This window comes from Hippopotamus amphibius, chromosome 4 (assembly GCF_030028045.1).
Source record: "Hippopotamus amphibius kiboko isolate mHipAmp2 chromosome 4, mHipAmp2.hap2, whole genome shotgun sequence".
In the NCBI taxonomy this organism is placed as follows: Eukaryota; Metazoa; Chordata; class Mammalia; order Artiodactyla; family Hippopotamidae; genus Hippopotamus; species Hippopotamus amphibius.
The window spans coordinates 105,253,771-105,270,161 of NC_080189.1; the positions used below are offsets into that span (position 1 = coordinate 105,253,771).

A 16,391-nucleotide genomic window follows, 5' to 3' on the forward strand; every position below is an offset into this window, starting at 1 on the left:
AAGTCCTGGATCATCTTCACCATCATTATTCTAAATTCTTTTTCTGGAAGGGTGCCTATCTCCACTTCATTTAGTTGTTTTTCTGAGGTTTTATCTTGTTCCTTCATCTGGTACAAAGCCCTCTGCCTTTTCATTTTCTCTGTCTTTCTGTGGCTGTGGTTTTCAGTTCCACAGGACGAAATACTGCTGATACTGCTTGATACTGCTGTCTGCCCTCTTGTGGAGGAAGCTGTCTAGGAGGCTTGTGTGTGCTTCCTGATGGGAGGGACTGATGGTGGGTTGGGCTGGGTGGATGGAGCTCAGTAAAACTTTAATCCAATTTGGTGGGTGGAGCTCAGTGACACTTTAATCTGCTTATCTGCCAATGAGTGGGGCTGTGTTCCCACCCTGTTGGTCATTTGGCCTGAGCCCACCTAGCACTGAAGCCCACAGGCTCTTTGGTGGGGCTAATGGTGGACTCTGGGAGAGCTCACACCAATGAGCACTTTCCAGAATCCCTGCCACCAGTGCCCCTGTCTCCTCAGTGAACCACAGCTGCCCCCCACCTCTGTAGGCAACCCTCCAACACCAGCAGGTAGATCTGGTTCAGTCTCCTATGGGGTCACTGCTCCTTCCCCCGAGTCCTGGTGAGCACACTATTTTTTGTGTGCCCTCCAAGAGTGGAGTCTCTGTTTCCCCCAGTCCTGTGGAGGTTCTGGAATTGAATCCCACTGGCTTTCAAGGTCTGATTCTCTGGGGATTCCTCCTCCCATTGCTGGACCCCCAGGTTGGGAAGCCTGATGTGGGGCTCAGAACCCTCACTTTAGTGGGTGGACTTCTGTGATATAACTGTTCTCCAGCTTGTGGGTCACCCAACCAGCATTTCTCGGATTTGATTTTAATGCGATTCCACCCCTCCTAGCATCTCATTGCAGGTTCTCCTTTGTCTCTGGATGTGGGTTGTCTTTTGGTGAGTTCCAGTGTCTTTCTGTCGATGATTGTTCAGCATTTATTTGTAATTGCAGTGCTCTTGCAAGAGCGAGTGAGCGCACGTCCTCCTACTCTGCCATCTTGAACTGTATCTCTATAGTAAATTTTGAAATCAAGAATTGTGATTTCTAGCTTTATTCTTTTTCAAGATTGTTTTAGCTATATGAAGTCCCTTGCGATTCCACATGAGTTTTAGGGTGGATTTTTCTATTTCTGCAAAAAACGTAGTTGGGATTTTAATATTGATTGCATTGAATCTATAGATTGCTTTGTGTAGTATTGACATTTTAGCAATGTTAAGTTTTCCAATCTGTGAACATTGGATACATTTCTATTTATTTGTCTTCCTTAATTTCTTTCAACAATGCTTTGTAATTTTCGTAGTATAAGACTTTCACTTCCCTGGTTAAGTTAATTCTTAAGTATTTTATTCTTTTTGATGCTATTGTAAATGAAACTGTTTCCATAATTTTCTTTTCAGGCTGTTCATTGTAGTGTATAGAAATATAACTGATTTGTATGTTGAGTTTTTATTATGCAACTTTACTGAATTTATTTATTAGTTCTTACATTTTATTAGTGGAATCATAATGTGTACATATGAGATCATATCATCTGTGAACAGATATAATTTTCCTACTTCTTTTCCAATTTAGATCCTTCTTATTTCATTTTCTTGCCACAATACAATGGCTAGGACTTCCATTACTGTGTTGAGACGAAGTGGCAAAAGTGCACATTCTGGCTTGTTCCTCATCTTAGAGGAGCAGCTTTCAGTCTTCCAACACTGAATATGATGTTCGCTGTGGGTTTTTTATGTATGGCTTTTATTATCTTGTGTTATTTTCCCCCATTCCTGTTTTTATTAGCTCTTTTCTTCGTGAAAGGATGTTGAATTTTGTGAAATGCTTTTTCTGCATCAAATGATATGTTCCTGTAGGTTCTTTCCCCTTCATTTTTTTCATGTGGTATATTGCAATGATTGATTTTTTTTTTTATGTTGACCCATCCCCAAATTATGGCAATAAATTCCACTTGCTCATGGTATATATATATATATAATCCTGTTAATAAGCTCCTGAGTTCAGTTTGTTAGTATTTTGTTGAGGAGTTTTGCATCTATGTTAATTAGGGATATTGATCTGTACTCTTCTTTTCTTATAGTGTCTTTGTCTGGCTTTTGTGTCTGGGTAAAACTGGCCTGAAAGGATGAGTTTAGAAGTGTTACCTCCTCTCCAACTTCTTGGAAGTGTTTGAGAGGATTAGTATTAATTCTTCTAAGTGTTGTTAGAATTCATCATTGAAGTCATCTAGTCCTGGCTTATTACTGTGTGAAGTCCTCTGTTGCACTACTTATCTTCTAACTGTGCTATACACTATTGTGAGGTGTTGAAGTTTCCAAATATTTTTGTAGAACTGTGTATTTCTCTTTTGAATTCTGTTAGTTTTTGCTTCAGAAATTTTCATGGTCTGATATTAGGTATGTAAATGTTTATAATTATTACGTTCTTGCTGTGTTAAACCTTTTATTAATATATAATGTCCTTATTTGTCTCTTACACCCTTTCTTGATTTTAATCCTATTTTATATCTTATGAGTATAGCAACCCTTGGTGTGTTTTGGTTACTATTTGCATGGAATCTTTTTTCCATCCTTTCATTTGCAATGTATTTTTGTTTTTATACCTAAAGTGAGTCTCCTATAGACTGTATAGAGTTGGATTATGGTTTTCATTCATTCTGCAAATCTGTCTTTTGATTTGATAATTTAATCCACTTATTTTAAAAATGATTATTGACAATGCCTGCATTACCTACGCCATTTTGCTGTTTGTTTTCTGTATGCTTTATAGCAGTTTTGTCCTTCATTTCCTTCATTAATCTTTTTTTGTTTACTTGACTTTTTATAGTTAAATGTATAAATCTTTATCATTTCCTGTTGTGTATATTCTATAGTTATTTTCTTCGTTGTTACCGTGGTAATTACATTTAATATTCCTAATTTTATAACACTCTAATCTGAATTTGTAGCAGCCTAACTTCTATGTCATGTGAAAATTCTCCTTTAACAGCTATATCCCCACTCCTTTCTGTTGTTGATGACATAGAATTGCTTCTTTATAAATTGTGTTTCCAAAATATAAACTATGATTATTTCAAATGAATTAGTCTCTTAAATTATATAGAAAACAAAGTGTGGAGTTACAAGCCAAAGTTACAATAATACTAGCTTTTAGACTAATTGTTTTTTTCTTAAGTATGTTAGACTCTTAAATCAGGTACAGAAAAATTGCTGTTAGAGTCCAATCTGACAGTAATGGTAGCTTTTATCATTGTCCATGTGTTAACTTTGTCAGGGTCTTTATTTCTCTTCAAACAGCTTCACGTTTCCATCGTGTCCTTGCACTTCACCTGCAGCACTCCCTGAGCAGTTCTTGCTGGGCAGGTCTAGTGGTCACACACTCCCTCAGTTCTTGTTTGTTTAGGGAAGTCTTCATTTCTCTCTCACTCTTGAAAGGCAGTTTTGCACGTTATAGGATTCTTCACTTGCTCTTTCTTTTCTCGTACTTATCGCCTTATCACCCAATGTTTCTGTAGTGATTATTGTTTGTGTGTATTATTGTTTATTCTGATCTTCTGCATTAGAATGTAATCTCCAAAAAGTCAGGGAGTTTGTAGATTTTGATCACTTAAATGTCTCAGACTCTTGTTAGAGTAACTCTTAGTATGTAATAGGCTCTCAATAATTACTTGTTGAATTAAATAGGTATGTGAATACATGCATGTATGAATATGTTCATCATTTTAGTTACCGTGGCAACTACCTCATTGTTATAATGATTTATATCTTTTTGTAGAGATTAAGAATTGAGTTAGTCAAATGGCAGATACTATATGAGTAAAGTAGAATATTGAATGAATACACACATTTAAATATACATATACATATATATGGTATAAAAGGTAAAATAATTCCCTGGTTCAAAATTGTATAATGTCAATTGCCAAATACTAACTATCAAGGTACCTGATTAATTCTTAAGTTCACTGCAATAGTAAGATTTTCCTGATCTATATAAAACAAATTTTTACCTTAAGTTTTTAGTTGAAAAAAAGTGATTTAACATTTGGAAAATTGCTTAAATTTTTGGATGAACAGAAATATTAGACACATGGTCTGTCTTGTGTTTCAAAAGCCAATTTAAATATTGTGATATAGTGATAAAATATATTTTCTCAGTTTCACCTCTAGACACTGAAAAAGGACCCAAGCCATGTGCAGACCATAGTTGTGAATCTTCCAAAAGACTATCTAAGGTATGTTATGTGAGGTGAGAAAAAAGAAAAAACAGTGAACATGCCCAGTGTGTAAGTAAGCATCTTAGCTCTTTATAGAACACATCATCATCACCCTCAACACACACACTTAGGGACTTCAACAGTAAAAATAAGACTTCATCAAATAACATCAAGTAGTAAATGGTAAGAATTTAGTAGAGCTAATATTTTTATGAAATGCTTTGAAATTTAGCATTTTGTAACTGATTGTATTAGGAAATATGATTTTCCTATTTATATGGCCTTGTTGCAATTAATTTATAACTACAAATCTGGGAGAATTCTCTCCATATTACTGTTATTCATCCTAAATAATAAATTTGATCTCTACTATTTATGAAGCATTTTCATATTGCTCTATACTCAGCATCCTGTATCTACACTTAGGATGAAAATTATGCTGTAACTTCCAGCAGCAGTTTAATTTCATCTTTTACATTATGCTTAACATATTTTTCACGCTCAGTAAATTATGTCAAATTTTCCTGCTTCAGATTACTCTTCAGTGACCCTGAACACTTTATTAAAAATAATATTTTAAAATATTTGGAATACAAAATAATTTACATTATGATGATTGTGAAAATTTCCTATTGAAATCATGTCATGCAAATTTATAGATCAATATCCATTACTTTTTCCCAGTGAAACTGACAGAGAGATGATTTCTTAATATGTACTCACTAAGCTTCCTGAAATATAACTTAAATCATCTATTTATATATAACCAGGTATTTCCACTAAAACATCTTCCATAGGGGTTATCTCTCATCCCTGGGATATATTTTTTCCTTTACTTCTGAAATAGGAGTTAAATTTTAGGGCACTGAGAACAGAAAGAAATCTTATTTTTCTAATTCTGTTTCTTAATCCAAGAATACTATTCTATCCCGCAAATTTTTTAATATTTTGTTAGAATTTAAAATTTTCAGAAAAATTTTTTAATTTGTCTTGAGATGTCTTCTTTGACCCATGTGTTAGAAGTGTGTTGTTTAATCTCCACTGATTTCTGTTTAATTCTTTTGTGATCCGAGAGAAGACATTGTATGATTTCTCTTCTTGTAAATTTGTTAAGCTGTGTGCTGTGGTAGAGAATATGGTCTGTCACAGTGAATGTTCCATTTGAGCTTGAGGAGAATGTGTATTCTGATGTTGTATGAATCAGTTTATAGAAGTCAGTTATAACAGGTGATTCATGGTGTTGTTGAGTTCAACTATGTCCTTAGAATTTCTTCTTTTTGCTGGCTTTGTAAGATTCCATTATATGTGTATGCTACATTTTTTAAATATCCTTTCAAATAGATGGACTTTTACGGTTGCTTCTATGTCTTGGCTACTGTGAATAGTGAACATGGGAGTGTAGATATCTCTTTGAGATCCTGATTTCAGTTACTTTGGCTATATACCCAGAAATGGAATTGCTAGATCATATGGTAATTCTACTTTTAATTTTTGGGGGAGCTTCCATACTGTTTTCCATAGTGACTGCATCAATTAACATTTATACCAGCAAAGTATAAGGATTCCCTTTCCTACATATCCTTACCACCACTTTCTATGTTTAGTTTTTCTGATAATTGTCCTCCTGACAAGTGTGATGTGATAGTTCATTGCAGTTTTTATTGCATCTCACTGATGTTTAGTTCTGTTAAGAACCTTCTCATATACCTGTTGACTGTTTTAAAATAGGCATTTCTTTTTGAAGAAATATCTGTTCAGTTACTTTGCCTATTTTAAAATTCAGATCATTTGATTACTTTTATTATTACTTTTTGCTATTGAGTTTTATGTCTTCCTTATATATATTGGAAATTAACCCTTTATCTGATACAAAGTTTACAAATACATTCCCATTTCATAGGTTGCCTTCTTGTTTTCTTGTTCATTTCCTTTTCTGTTGAGAAGCCTTTTAGTTTGATGTCATCACATTTGTTTGATTTTGCCTTTGTTGCCTGTGTTTATGGTGTCATATCCAAGTTTTCATCAATAAGGCCAATGTCAGACTATTTTTTCTCGATATTTTCTTCCAGATATTTTACATTTTCATGCCTTACATTTAAATCTGTAATATATTTTGAATAGATTTTTGTGTAAGGTGTAAGATAAGGGTCCAATTTCATTCTTCTTCATTTGGAAAAATTGTTTGCCCAGCACCATTTATTGAAGACATTATCCTTTACCCATTGTCTATTCTTGGCTCTCTCGTGTGAGACCAGTTGACAGTATATGTGTAGGTTTATTTCTGGATGCTCTCTTCTATTTCATTGGTCAGTATGTCTGTTTTTATGCTGTTACCATATTGTTTTGATCAATATATCTTTGTAATATAATTTGAAATCAGGACATGTGATGCCTCCAAGCTTTGTTTATCTTGCTCAAAATTGCTTTGACTGGGATATTTTGTAGCTCCAGATGAATTGTAGGGTTTTCTTTTTTTTTTTCTATTTCTGGAAAAAATGCCATTGGGACTTGGAAGCAGATTGCATTGAATGTCTAGAACCCTTTTGGTATTCTGGACATTTTAGCAATATCCTTCCATCTGAATGTAGGGTATCTTTATTTTATTTATTTTTTAAAAAAATTCTCTTATCAATGTTTTATAGATTTTAGTGTACATGTCTCTCATTTTCCTACTTAATTTTATTTCTAAATATTTTATTCTTCTTGGTACTCATGTAAATGGGATTATTTTCTTGATATCCTTTTTAGTTTCTTGCTAGTGTGTAGAAATACAACTGTATTTTTAATGTTGATTTCGTATCATGCAACTTTACTGAATTTGCTTAGTCTAAGAGTTTTTGTGGAGTCTTTAGGGTTTTCTGCATGTATGAGCATGTCTTCTGAAAACAAGAGATGATTTTACTTCTTCATATCAGATTTGGATGATTTTTATTTATCTTTTCTAATTGCTCTTCTTAGGACTTTCAGTACTCTATATTGAATAGGTGTGGCAAGACTGGGCATCCTTTCTTTGTCCAGGTCTTACAGAAAGAGCTTTAAATTTTTCATTTTTGAATGTAATGCTAGCTGTGGAATTTTTCTTTATGGACTTCATTGTATTTTGATAATTTTCTAATATTCCTACTTTATTGAGAATTTTCATTATGAATGGATGTGAAATCATGCTTTTCCACATCTACTGTGATAATCATAGGATTTTTATTTTTCATTCTGTTAATGATTGATTTGTATGTTTTGAAATATCCTTGCATCCCAAGGATGTATCCCACTTGGTCTCATGCTGTATGATGCTTTTAATATGCTGTTGAATTTGATTTGCTAGTGTTTAGTTGAGGATTCTTGTATGTATGTTAATCAGGGATATTATCTTATAAATTTCTTTTCTTTTGATATCTTTATCTGGTTTTGGTATCAGAGTGGTACTGGCCTCACAAAATGAGTTTGGAAGTGTTCCCGATTCTATTATTTTTGAATGAAGTTTAAGAAGCTTTGTATTAATATTTCTTTAAATATTTGTTAGAAATCATCTATGTAGACATCTGGTCCTGGAGTTTTCCCTGCTAGAAAGATTTCTGATAACTGATTCAGTCTTCTTATTTATTATTCATCTGTTCATGTTTTCCATCCTTCTCTTAATTCTGAATTCAGCCTCTATATTTTGTATGTTTATATGAATTTCCTATATATTCTAACTTATTCAGTTTGTTAGCATGTAGTTTTTCATAAAATCTTTTATCATCTTTTCTCTTTCTGTGACATCAGTTGTAATTTCTCCTCTTTCATTTCTGATTTTGTCTTCTTTTTTTCTTTGTTAATTTGCCAGTTATTTCTCTTTTAAAAAAACAGCTCTTAGTTTCATCATTGATCTATTTTTCTGTTTTATACTTCATTTATTTCTCCTGTAGTCTTTTTTATTCTTTCTTTACTTTGTCTAACTTTGAGTTTAGTTTTTCTTTCTTTTTCTAGCTTCTTGAGTTGTAAAGTTTGGTTGTTTACTTGATATGTTTCTTTTTTTCTAATGTAGGTTTTTATTGCTATAAATTGACCTCATACTACTGCATTTGCTGTATCTCATAAATTTTATTATTTTGTGTTTTTGTTTACATTTGTCTCATGATATTTTCCTATTTGCCGCCTTTGACTCAGTGTTCCCATGGTGTGTTGTTTAAATTCCACATATTTGTGAATTGTTTAATTTTCCTTCTGTTATTGATTTCTAGGTCCATTTCATTGTGGTTGGAGGATATAGTTGGTGTGAGTTTAATATTTTTATATCTGTAAAGACATGTTTTGTGACCTATCCTAGAGAATGTTTGCATACACTTGAAAAGAATCCATTTTCTTTTGTTGTTGCATGGAACATTTTATATATCTTATAAGTTCATTTGCTCTATTGTGTTGTTTAGGTCTGGTGGTTCATTATTGATTTGCTGTCTGAATATTCTATCCATTATTCAAATTGGGAGTATTGAAGTCTCCTACTATTATTGTATTGATATCTATTCATCCCTTCAGATCTGTCAGTATTTGCTTTATATATTTTTGTACTCTGATGTTTAGTGTATATATATATATATGTTATATCTTCCTGTTGAATTGATTCCTTAGTCATTATATAATGACTTTTTGTTTCTTGTTACAGTTTTTTATTATGGCAAGGTGATTTTTTGGTTATATGTACATCCATTCTTACTCTCTTTCATTATCTGCATGGGATCTTTTTCCAGGTTTCATGTTCAGCCTATAAGTGTCCTTAAATCTAAAGTAAATCTCTTGTAGACAGAATATGGTTGGATCATCTTGTTTTGTCTATTAAGCCATGTCATGTTTTTTTACAGAGGAGCTTATTTACATTTAAAATTATTATTGATAGGTAAGGGGCTACTATTGTCATTTTGTTGATTATTTTCTATATGTTTTGTAGTTCCTTTGTTCCTTTCTTCCAGTGTTGCTGCTTCCTTTGTTATTTAATGTATATTTTTTGCATTCATACAATTTGATTCTATTTCTTAAAGATATTTTCTTTGTGATTATCGTGAAGCTTATATGTAAATCTTATAGTTATAACAGTCTATTTTAGGCCGATAACTTAGTTCAATTGCATACAAAAGTTTATACGTATAGTCTCCCCTGACATAGTATGTTATTGATATCACAACTTACATCTTTTATATTGTGCATCCAATTACAGATATAAATACTTAACATTTTTTATACTTTTGTCTGTAACTTTTATAGTGGTTTAAAATGTGATTTATGTGTCACTCTTACAGTATTACATTAGTCTGTATTTTCTGTGAGATTTATACTTTTTAGTGTTGCTATTAAGTGTTCTTTTATTTCATTTGATGAACTCTCTTTAGCACTTCTTGTAAAGCAGTGTGCTAACTGGGGCAGAGCACTGAGATGCTGGGACTTCTAAAGGTGTTGAACTCTTTCAGTTTTTGTTGTTCTGGGAAAGTCTTCATCTCTCCTTCATTTTTAAAGGACAGTTTGACAGGTATAGTATTCTTGGTTCATAGTTTTGTTTGTTTCTTTCTGCACTTTGAATGTATCATTATATACTCTCCTAGCCTGAAAGGTTTGTGCCAAGAAATCCACTGATAGTATTATTTGGGGTGGGGGGAGTACCCTGTGCTTGATGAATTGGTTTTGTCTAGCTGCTTTCATAGTTCTGTCTTTGTGAATATCATCAAATTAATAACAATGTTTCTTGATGTAGTTCCCTTTAGTACAACATATTTGGTGTTCTTTCAGGTTTGTGAATCTGGATGCCCATTCCCTCTGCAGATTTAGAAAGTTCTTTGGCATTGTTTCTTTAAATAAGCTTTTAGTCCTTTCTCTTCCTCTTCTTGAGGGAATTCCATAGTGCATGTATTGATTTAATTGATGATGTTAAGTCTCATAGGCTTTCATCACTCTTTTACCTTTCATTTCTCTGACAGGATAATTTCAAATAATCTGTCTTTGAATTCATCGATTCTTTTTCTGCTTGATTGAGCCTACCTTTGACACTCTCTATTGAATTTTTAAGTTCAATTACTGAATTCTTTAAACTAGAATTTCTGTTTGGTTCTCTTTTATGGTTTGTATCTCTTTCTTGTACTTCTCAAAAACTTGAGTTTTGTGTGGAGAGAGAGTGTGTGTGTGTTTGTGAGCACGTGTGCCTGTGTGTGTGCATTGTTTTCTTGATTTCGTTTGTCTCTTTGTGTTTTCTTTTAGCTTACTGAGTTTCTTTAAGATTATTTTGAATTCTTTTTTAGGCAATGCATAGATCTTCATATTTTTGCAGCTCGTTATTGGAGGCTTTTGTGTTCTTTTATGGTATCATATTTTCTTGGTTCTTTGTGATCCAGGTAACTTTGCATCGGTGCCTATGCATTTATTTATTTTTTATTTTTTTTATTTATTTTTTTTACTTTTTTTTATTTTATTTTTTTTAATTTTTATTTATTTATTTTTTTGGGGGGGTACACCAGGTTCAATCATCTGTTTTTATACACATATCCCCATATTCCCTCCCTTCCTTGACTCACCCCCCCCCCCCCCCCCATGCATTTAAAGAAACTTTTCCTCTTCCAGTCTTTATGGTCTGGCTTCAGGAGAGAATAACCTTTATCAGACTAGAGTTTCTAGAGGTCTCTCATACCTTTCTCATGGCTACACCTTCTCAACTCTTGCTTTTTCGAATTGTTCCTTCTCTCAATCCCACAGAGCCATGTCAGATTATGAGAGTCACAGCAGGTGTTAAGAGCAAACCACTCCTTTTCCTGAGGACAGTGCCTGAAATGCCAAGGCTTTTTGTGCAGTGTTCATTTCTCTCCCTCCTCCTAAAGGGGATGTCTTGAAGTTTGCTCCTTCTCTGTGGCCTGCAGAGTCATGCCAAGTGCCCCAAGAGTCACCTTTCTTTTTTCCCTGGGGCTGTGCCCTTTAGATTCTGAGCCAAGGGGTGCAAGCTCCATCTCGCTTCCTCTCTCCTGAAGGAACAGTCTCAGGGTTGTGTGCCTTCACCAAAGTTTGCAGAGTTAAACTGGTTGCTAAATTCCATCCTGGCTGCTTAGATCTGTCTGCCGTCTGTAGGGGCACACGGAGCCCAGTTGTGGGGGCACACATGCCAGGTGTCATGAGTTTCCACCCTTTTTCTTTGTCTCAGCTTTCTCTAAATGATTCAGCCGTGATGATTTCCTCAGAGTTCTGGGTGCAGTAAGAGAGAGCAGGCCTCCAGAAGCAGCCCCCATGGGGAGTGACTCAAAGGCTGGGAAAGCCAGACCTTCGCTTTGCATTTTCCTTCCTCTGAGGGAGATGTTGTGGGCTAGAGGGGTCTCCCTGGGTGCTGAGTTTTGGTGAACTGGTGGTGAGGGGATACTGGTGATATGGTCAAAGTGAAACTGTTTCTTCTACCATTTTCAGTATGTCTGATCTTGGGTTTTGTAGTCCATGGGGATGCTGGAACATTTCTGCTGTATTCAGGAGTTCTTAAAAAGTATTTTCATCCCTGAATGGTTTTTGTGCAGTGAAGACTGGAACCTCCTATTCTGCTGTGTGGCTGACATCATTCCTTTTGGATATAGTTAACAATCCAGTTAACAAATCAAATTAACAACCGCTGCCTCTTAATTAGAATGTATAGACCCATTACATTCAATTTAATTATCAGCCATTTGGATTTAAATCTTCCATTTTTCCTTTTTTATCTATTTGTCCCATCTCTTGTAACCTTTTCATTTTATTTTTCTTTCTTTTTGGATGATTGTGTCATTTAAAGAACGATACTGTTTTTTAGTCTTGTTCATTGCTTTATTGTTTTCAAATCATATTACTGCTTTATGTGGATGGGTTTGAATCATTCTGTGGTATATCATTTAACCTGGTTTTCTATTCTTCAGGTTTTGCAACTTCTCTGTCTTCTTTGGATTGATTAAACTTTTTTTTTTTTAACTGACTTTTTCCCTGTTATATGTTTTTTCACTCTTTTTGTGGATTTGTTCAAATTTTAACGTATTCTTGAGAGCAGAACCAAAAGTTACTTAGTTTATATAGTACCTTCGAAAAAAGTACAGAGCCTTAAAGGCCTTTACCTCTTATGACTTGCTTTCATCTTTCAAGGTTTTGTTTTCTAGCATTCTGTTTTTTTTCTTAATTTTCACTTATTATTAAGATTGTTATCCATTTCTTTGCTTCCCATTTCTTCTTGCATCTCAGTTTTTCCTTACCATGTCATTTTTTCTTCTTCCTATATTTAATGTTCTACTTAAATCTGAGGATCATTGCTTTCATCAATTCTGGAAATTTTTTCTGCCAGAATACCTTTGACAATTACTTATTGCCCCATTTGCTTCTCTGGAACTTCCATTTAGTACGTTTTAGGTTTTCTCATTGATTTCTCCATCTCTCTTACTTTTTTTTTTCTTTTTCCTTTTATATGTGCTTCATTCTGAGTAGTTTCTTCAGTTATTTATTGTGTTTAATTATTCTGGCTCCAGCTGAGTCTAATCTTATGTTCAGTCTGTCCACTGAGTTTTTAATTTCACTCCATTTTTTTACTCCCTTCATTAATTGTAATTTAAGGAGGTTATTTTTCAAATATGCTTCTTCTTTTATTGTGGTATAAATTTCCTTTCCTGTGTTTTCATACCACTTTCACATCGTTATGTGTTGTAAGGATACTTTACATCATTTTTTGCTATTTTAGGTAAGTGAAGTTCCATTGTCTGAATTTCTTGATGGTCTAATTCCGTAGTTTGTTGTCTCTTCTGCGGTTTCTTATTTCATCCTTTGCTTCCTAATTCTAGTGGGTAAGTCGTGTTTATTTATCAGTCCTTTATCAGTAGATATAACCCCTTTGACTTAGGTTGTGCATGTTTTCTGTAAAGTTACTATGTTTGCTTTTGCCTAATGTGTGATGGTTGTTCTCAAGTAAAGCCAAATTTTATGTTGATTTCTGACTTAGGGATCTTGTACCACACAGAAAATACAACAAACCCCCACACCCACTGTGAAAGCAAACCATCATGTAGGAATTCACAGAGGAGTTTTGCTTTGCCCCATCCTGCCACTCCATCCCCCCCTCCTGCTGCCCCCTCCCTACCCCAGGTCTGATTGAGAGGCTTTCTTGATATTTCCCTTTTGTAACTGAATTTTTTTCCTACTTCACTGTTTTACTTAGAGTCTTGCTTGTTTGTTTGTTTTGTTTTTAAGAGGTTTAAGCCTTTTTTCCTTAGCTCTTTTGTTTGGTAAATTATAGCACTCTGGAATACTCAGACTGACATGAAATGGAATAGAGACTCAGCTAATATTAGGTTTGTAATTTTCATTTTTAGCACCTTTCTTTCTTTCTTTCTCTCTCTCCCTGTCTTCCTTTTTTCCTTTCTGTTATTTTCTTCCTCTCTTATTGTTGAACTGTAGCTACACAAGATCTTTGCTCTGTTTATTCAGTTAGGTGATTTTTAGCAGGATGATTTTTCAGAATATCTGGTGCACCATATGGTTAGAAGTGTGAAATCTTTTTCTGTATTTTTAAATGTCATTTCTATCCTCTCACTCCTATCTTATTTGCTTGCTTTTTTCAATTAGAAATATACTACTTTAAAAAACCTTAATATGACAGTTTAAATCTCCAGTAATTTCAAAATCTAAATTATAATTTATCTTTAATCTTTCTTCTGAAGAGTCTGGTGTCTAGTGCAGATTTCATTTCTTGTGCAGCAGCTGCCACTTCAGTGACAGTGCTGAGTGAAGAGTCCATTCTTTTGTCTTTTGCTTCAGGACTGAAGTAGACTCTGCATTGCAAAGTTAAATCTTTCTTTATTCTACAGTTCTGGGATTCGTTATGCTTCTTAGGAGTGGATTCCAGCTTTCATAGAATCCAGACTATTAGATGACCCTTTACTTTCTTCCTCCTCCTTTTGGCTCTGCGTTGAAACTGAGCTTTGTCTCATAGTTCTCTGCCTGTGTTAGTGACGTGAGTGAGTGTACATCATTCATGCCGATGTTCTTACCACGAGAGGGACAACTTTGTGTTTCTCTTTAATCTTTTTCAACTGTTCTTCGTTGGGATATTCTCCCGTAAGATCTGGATACCCTACCTCTCATTTGCTCGCTGAGCACCGAGGTCACCAGTGTTTTCTATACATATTCACAATTCTTTCCATTTCATCCAAGACACCTTAAGCCTCTCCTTTTTTTTTTCCCAAAGAGATTCCCAAATATAGGTGTTAACCAAAGATTTCCAATAGACTTTATCTTAAAAGTATATTATCTGTAATGCCTGGTACATAATGAATTCTCCCCTCATGGATATTGGAGCTCCAATTCAACTCTGATTGTGTATAATGTATGACATTTTTTGCCTATCCTTGGATTTCCATAATTTTAAGTAGTTGGTGCTTTCTGGGCTTGCTGGACTAATGTAGAGCAAATACTAAACCTTTCTAGTCACCTTTTTCAGTACCTAACTTGACATGATCAAAGGAGCAGATTATGTATTTAAAGCAAGCTGTTCAACTTCTCCATGCAGAATTCTATATATTTTACAAATGGCTTATTGTTGCAGTGGTAATGATTTCTTGTTCTAATCCTGTAATCAATAACCAATTATTATAGAACATGTTCCTTCCATATATGCTTAATCATTCTATAAAATTTGGGGGTTGAAGGGAGGAGTAGCTTGGGCTAGGCAATCTGATGCCTATTCAGTCATATTAATTGTTAGTATTATAAACCAGGTGATTAATCTATGAAGAATTTCTATAATTATGATTTATTCTCATGTCATCCAGATTGGTCTAAAATTTTTTACTTTAAAATCTTTAATCCTTACCCAACTCAGAGAATTCCTCAACTTCATACTTTGGTACAAATAATTAACCCCATGTCAACCATCAACATACTCATTATTTTAAAAAATTTAGTCAATGATTCAAATAATTTCTTACCTTATTTCCATTTTTGTCAAATAAGAGATTTATCCTTTCTCCTGTTTAGAAGGAAAACAGGAAACAGGACTCTGATTTACATGGTTATTTTTGTTCCTGTCAGGTTTTGCAGGGTCTAGTTTCATTGCTTTTGTTTTTGTTTTTTCTGCATAGGGTGTCAGGAAGCCAAGTGATTATGATTGTGTCTCCTGATACTTTTATTTGTAGTCTTACATTTAAATATAGTTTATTAGATACCAGATTTATAGCTAATTAATTCATAAGTACTTAACCAAAATTGTAAATAGCAACAAATTTGACAGAATTTATGAGAAGTAAAAAAAAACATTTAGACTGTAAAAATGTAGTAATTTGGTAATGGAATGAGTTGAATGCAGTATATTGAAAAACCTTTTTATAATTATTTTTAGAAAATTTCACGGGAGGGATGTAATTTGTAAGATATCTCTGAAGAAGTCAGTAGATTGAAATGCACCATTGGTAGTTACAGATCAGCATGATTTCATGTATCCCTGCTCCTGACTACATTAGAGGTACAGGTTAGCATAGGAGAACTGAGCAGAACTAACTAGCTTGTAGAGGGTATTGAACTCATGACTACCTCATGTTTTACCAGGTAAAGCTTACCAGTCATTGAAAAGTATAAGCCTCTTGTTACTTTTAGGAGTCAAGCCAGAATAATTATTACAAGTAAAATGGAAATTAATTATAGATCAGATTGATGCCTTAATTATTTTGTAAATTTGACTTTTGAAACAGATCTAGAAGTTTTAATATGTGCTTGTACTCCGTCTTTAAACCTAACCTTTCTTTGTATAAAGAGTGGAGCAGATGCCTTGGGATATGCTTCTTAAAGATTCTTAAAGTACATTTCTTTAAGAACATTTAATTATAAGAGTACATTTCTGAAAGTACATTTAATTTCAAAGAGCTGTCTTGCTTTTGCTCTTATGCCCATCCATGTATTATTCAAAACCAAAGAGACCAAAAAGTTTGGTTATACATTGAAATATTTTCTTTGTGTTGTATTTGGCAGTACATTTAGAAATATTTGAGGTTTAGAGGTGATATCTTTTCAATTTTCCAGGTGTTATTTGTATCCTATGAATTGAAGAAAAAATAAGGACCTTGAGAATTTGTTTCTCCTGTTTCTAAATACATAAGAATTCTTATTTGTTCTAAAATTAC

General features: G+C 33.8%; 1 protein-coding gene across 5 annotated transcripts in view; it reads left to right on the plus strand.

Annotated features, from left to right (window-relative positions):
* ZPBP (zona pellucida binding protein) overlaps positions 1-16,391 on the plus strand; it is a 118,333-nt gene that overhangs the window by 53,532 nt on the left and 48,410 nt on the right. For all 5 annotated transcript variants that reach the window (XR_009053393.1, XM_057733817.1, XM_057733819.1 and 2 more), the window contains one exon: positions 4,211-4,287. Coding sequence is in view for 4 of the 5 variants with exons in the window: in XM_057733817.1 (XP_057589800.1) it covers positions 4,211-4,287 (77 nt within the window). In the remaining variant the exon portion in view is untranslated. The remainder of the gene's footprint in view (positions 1-4,210; positions 4,288-16,391) is intronic.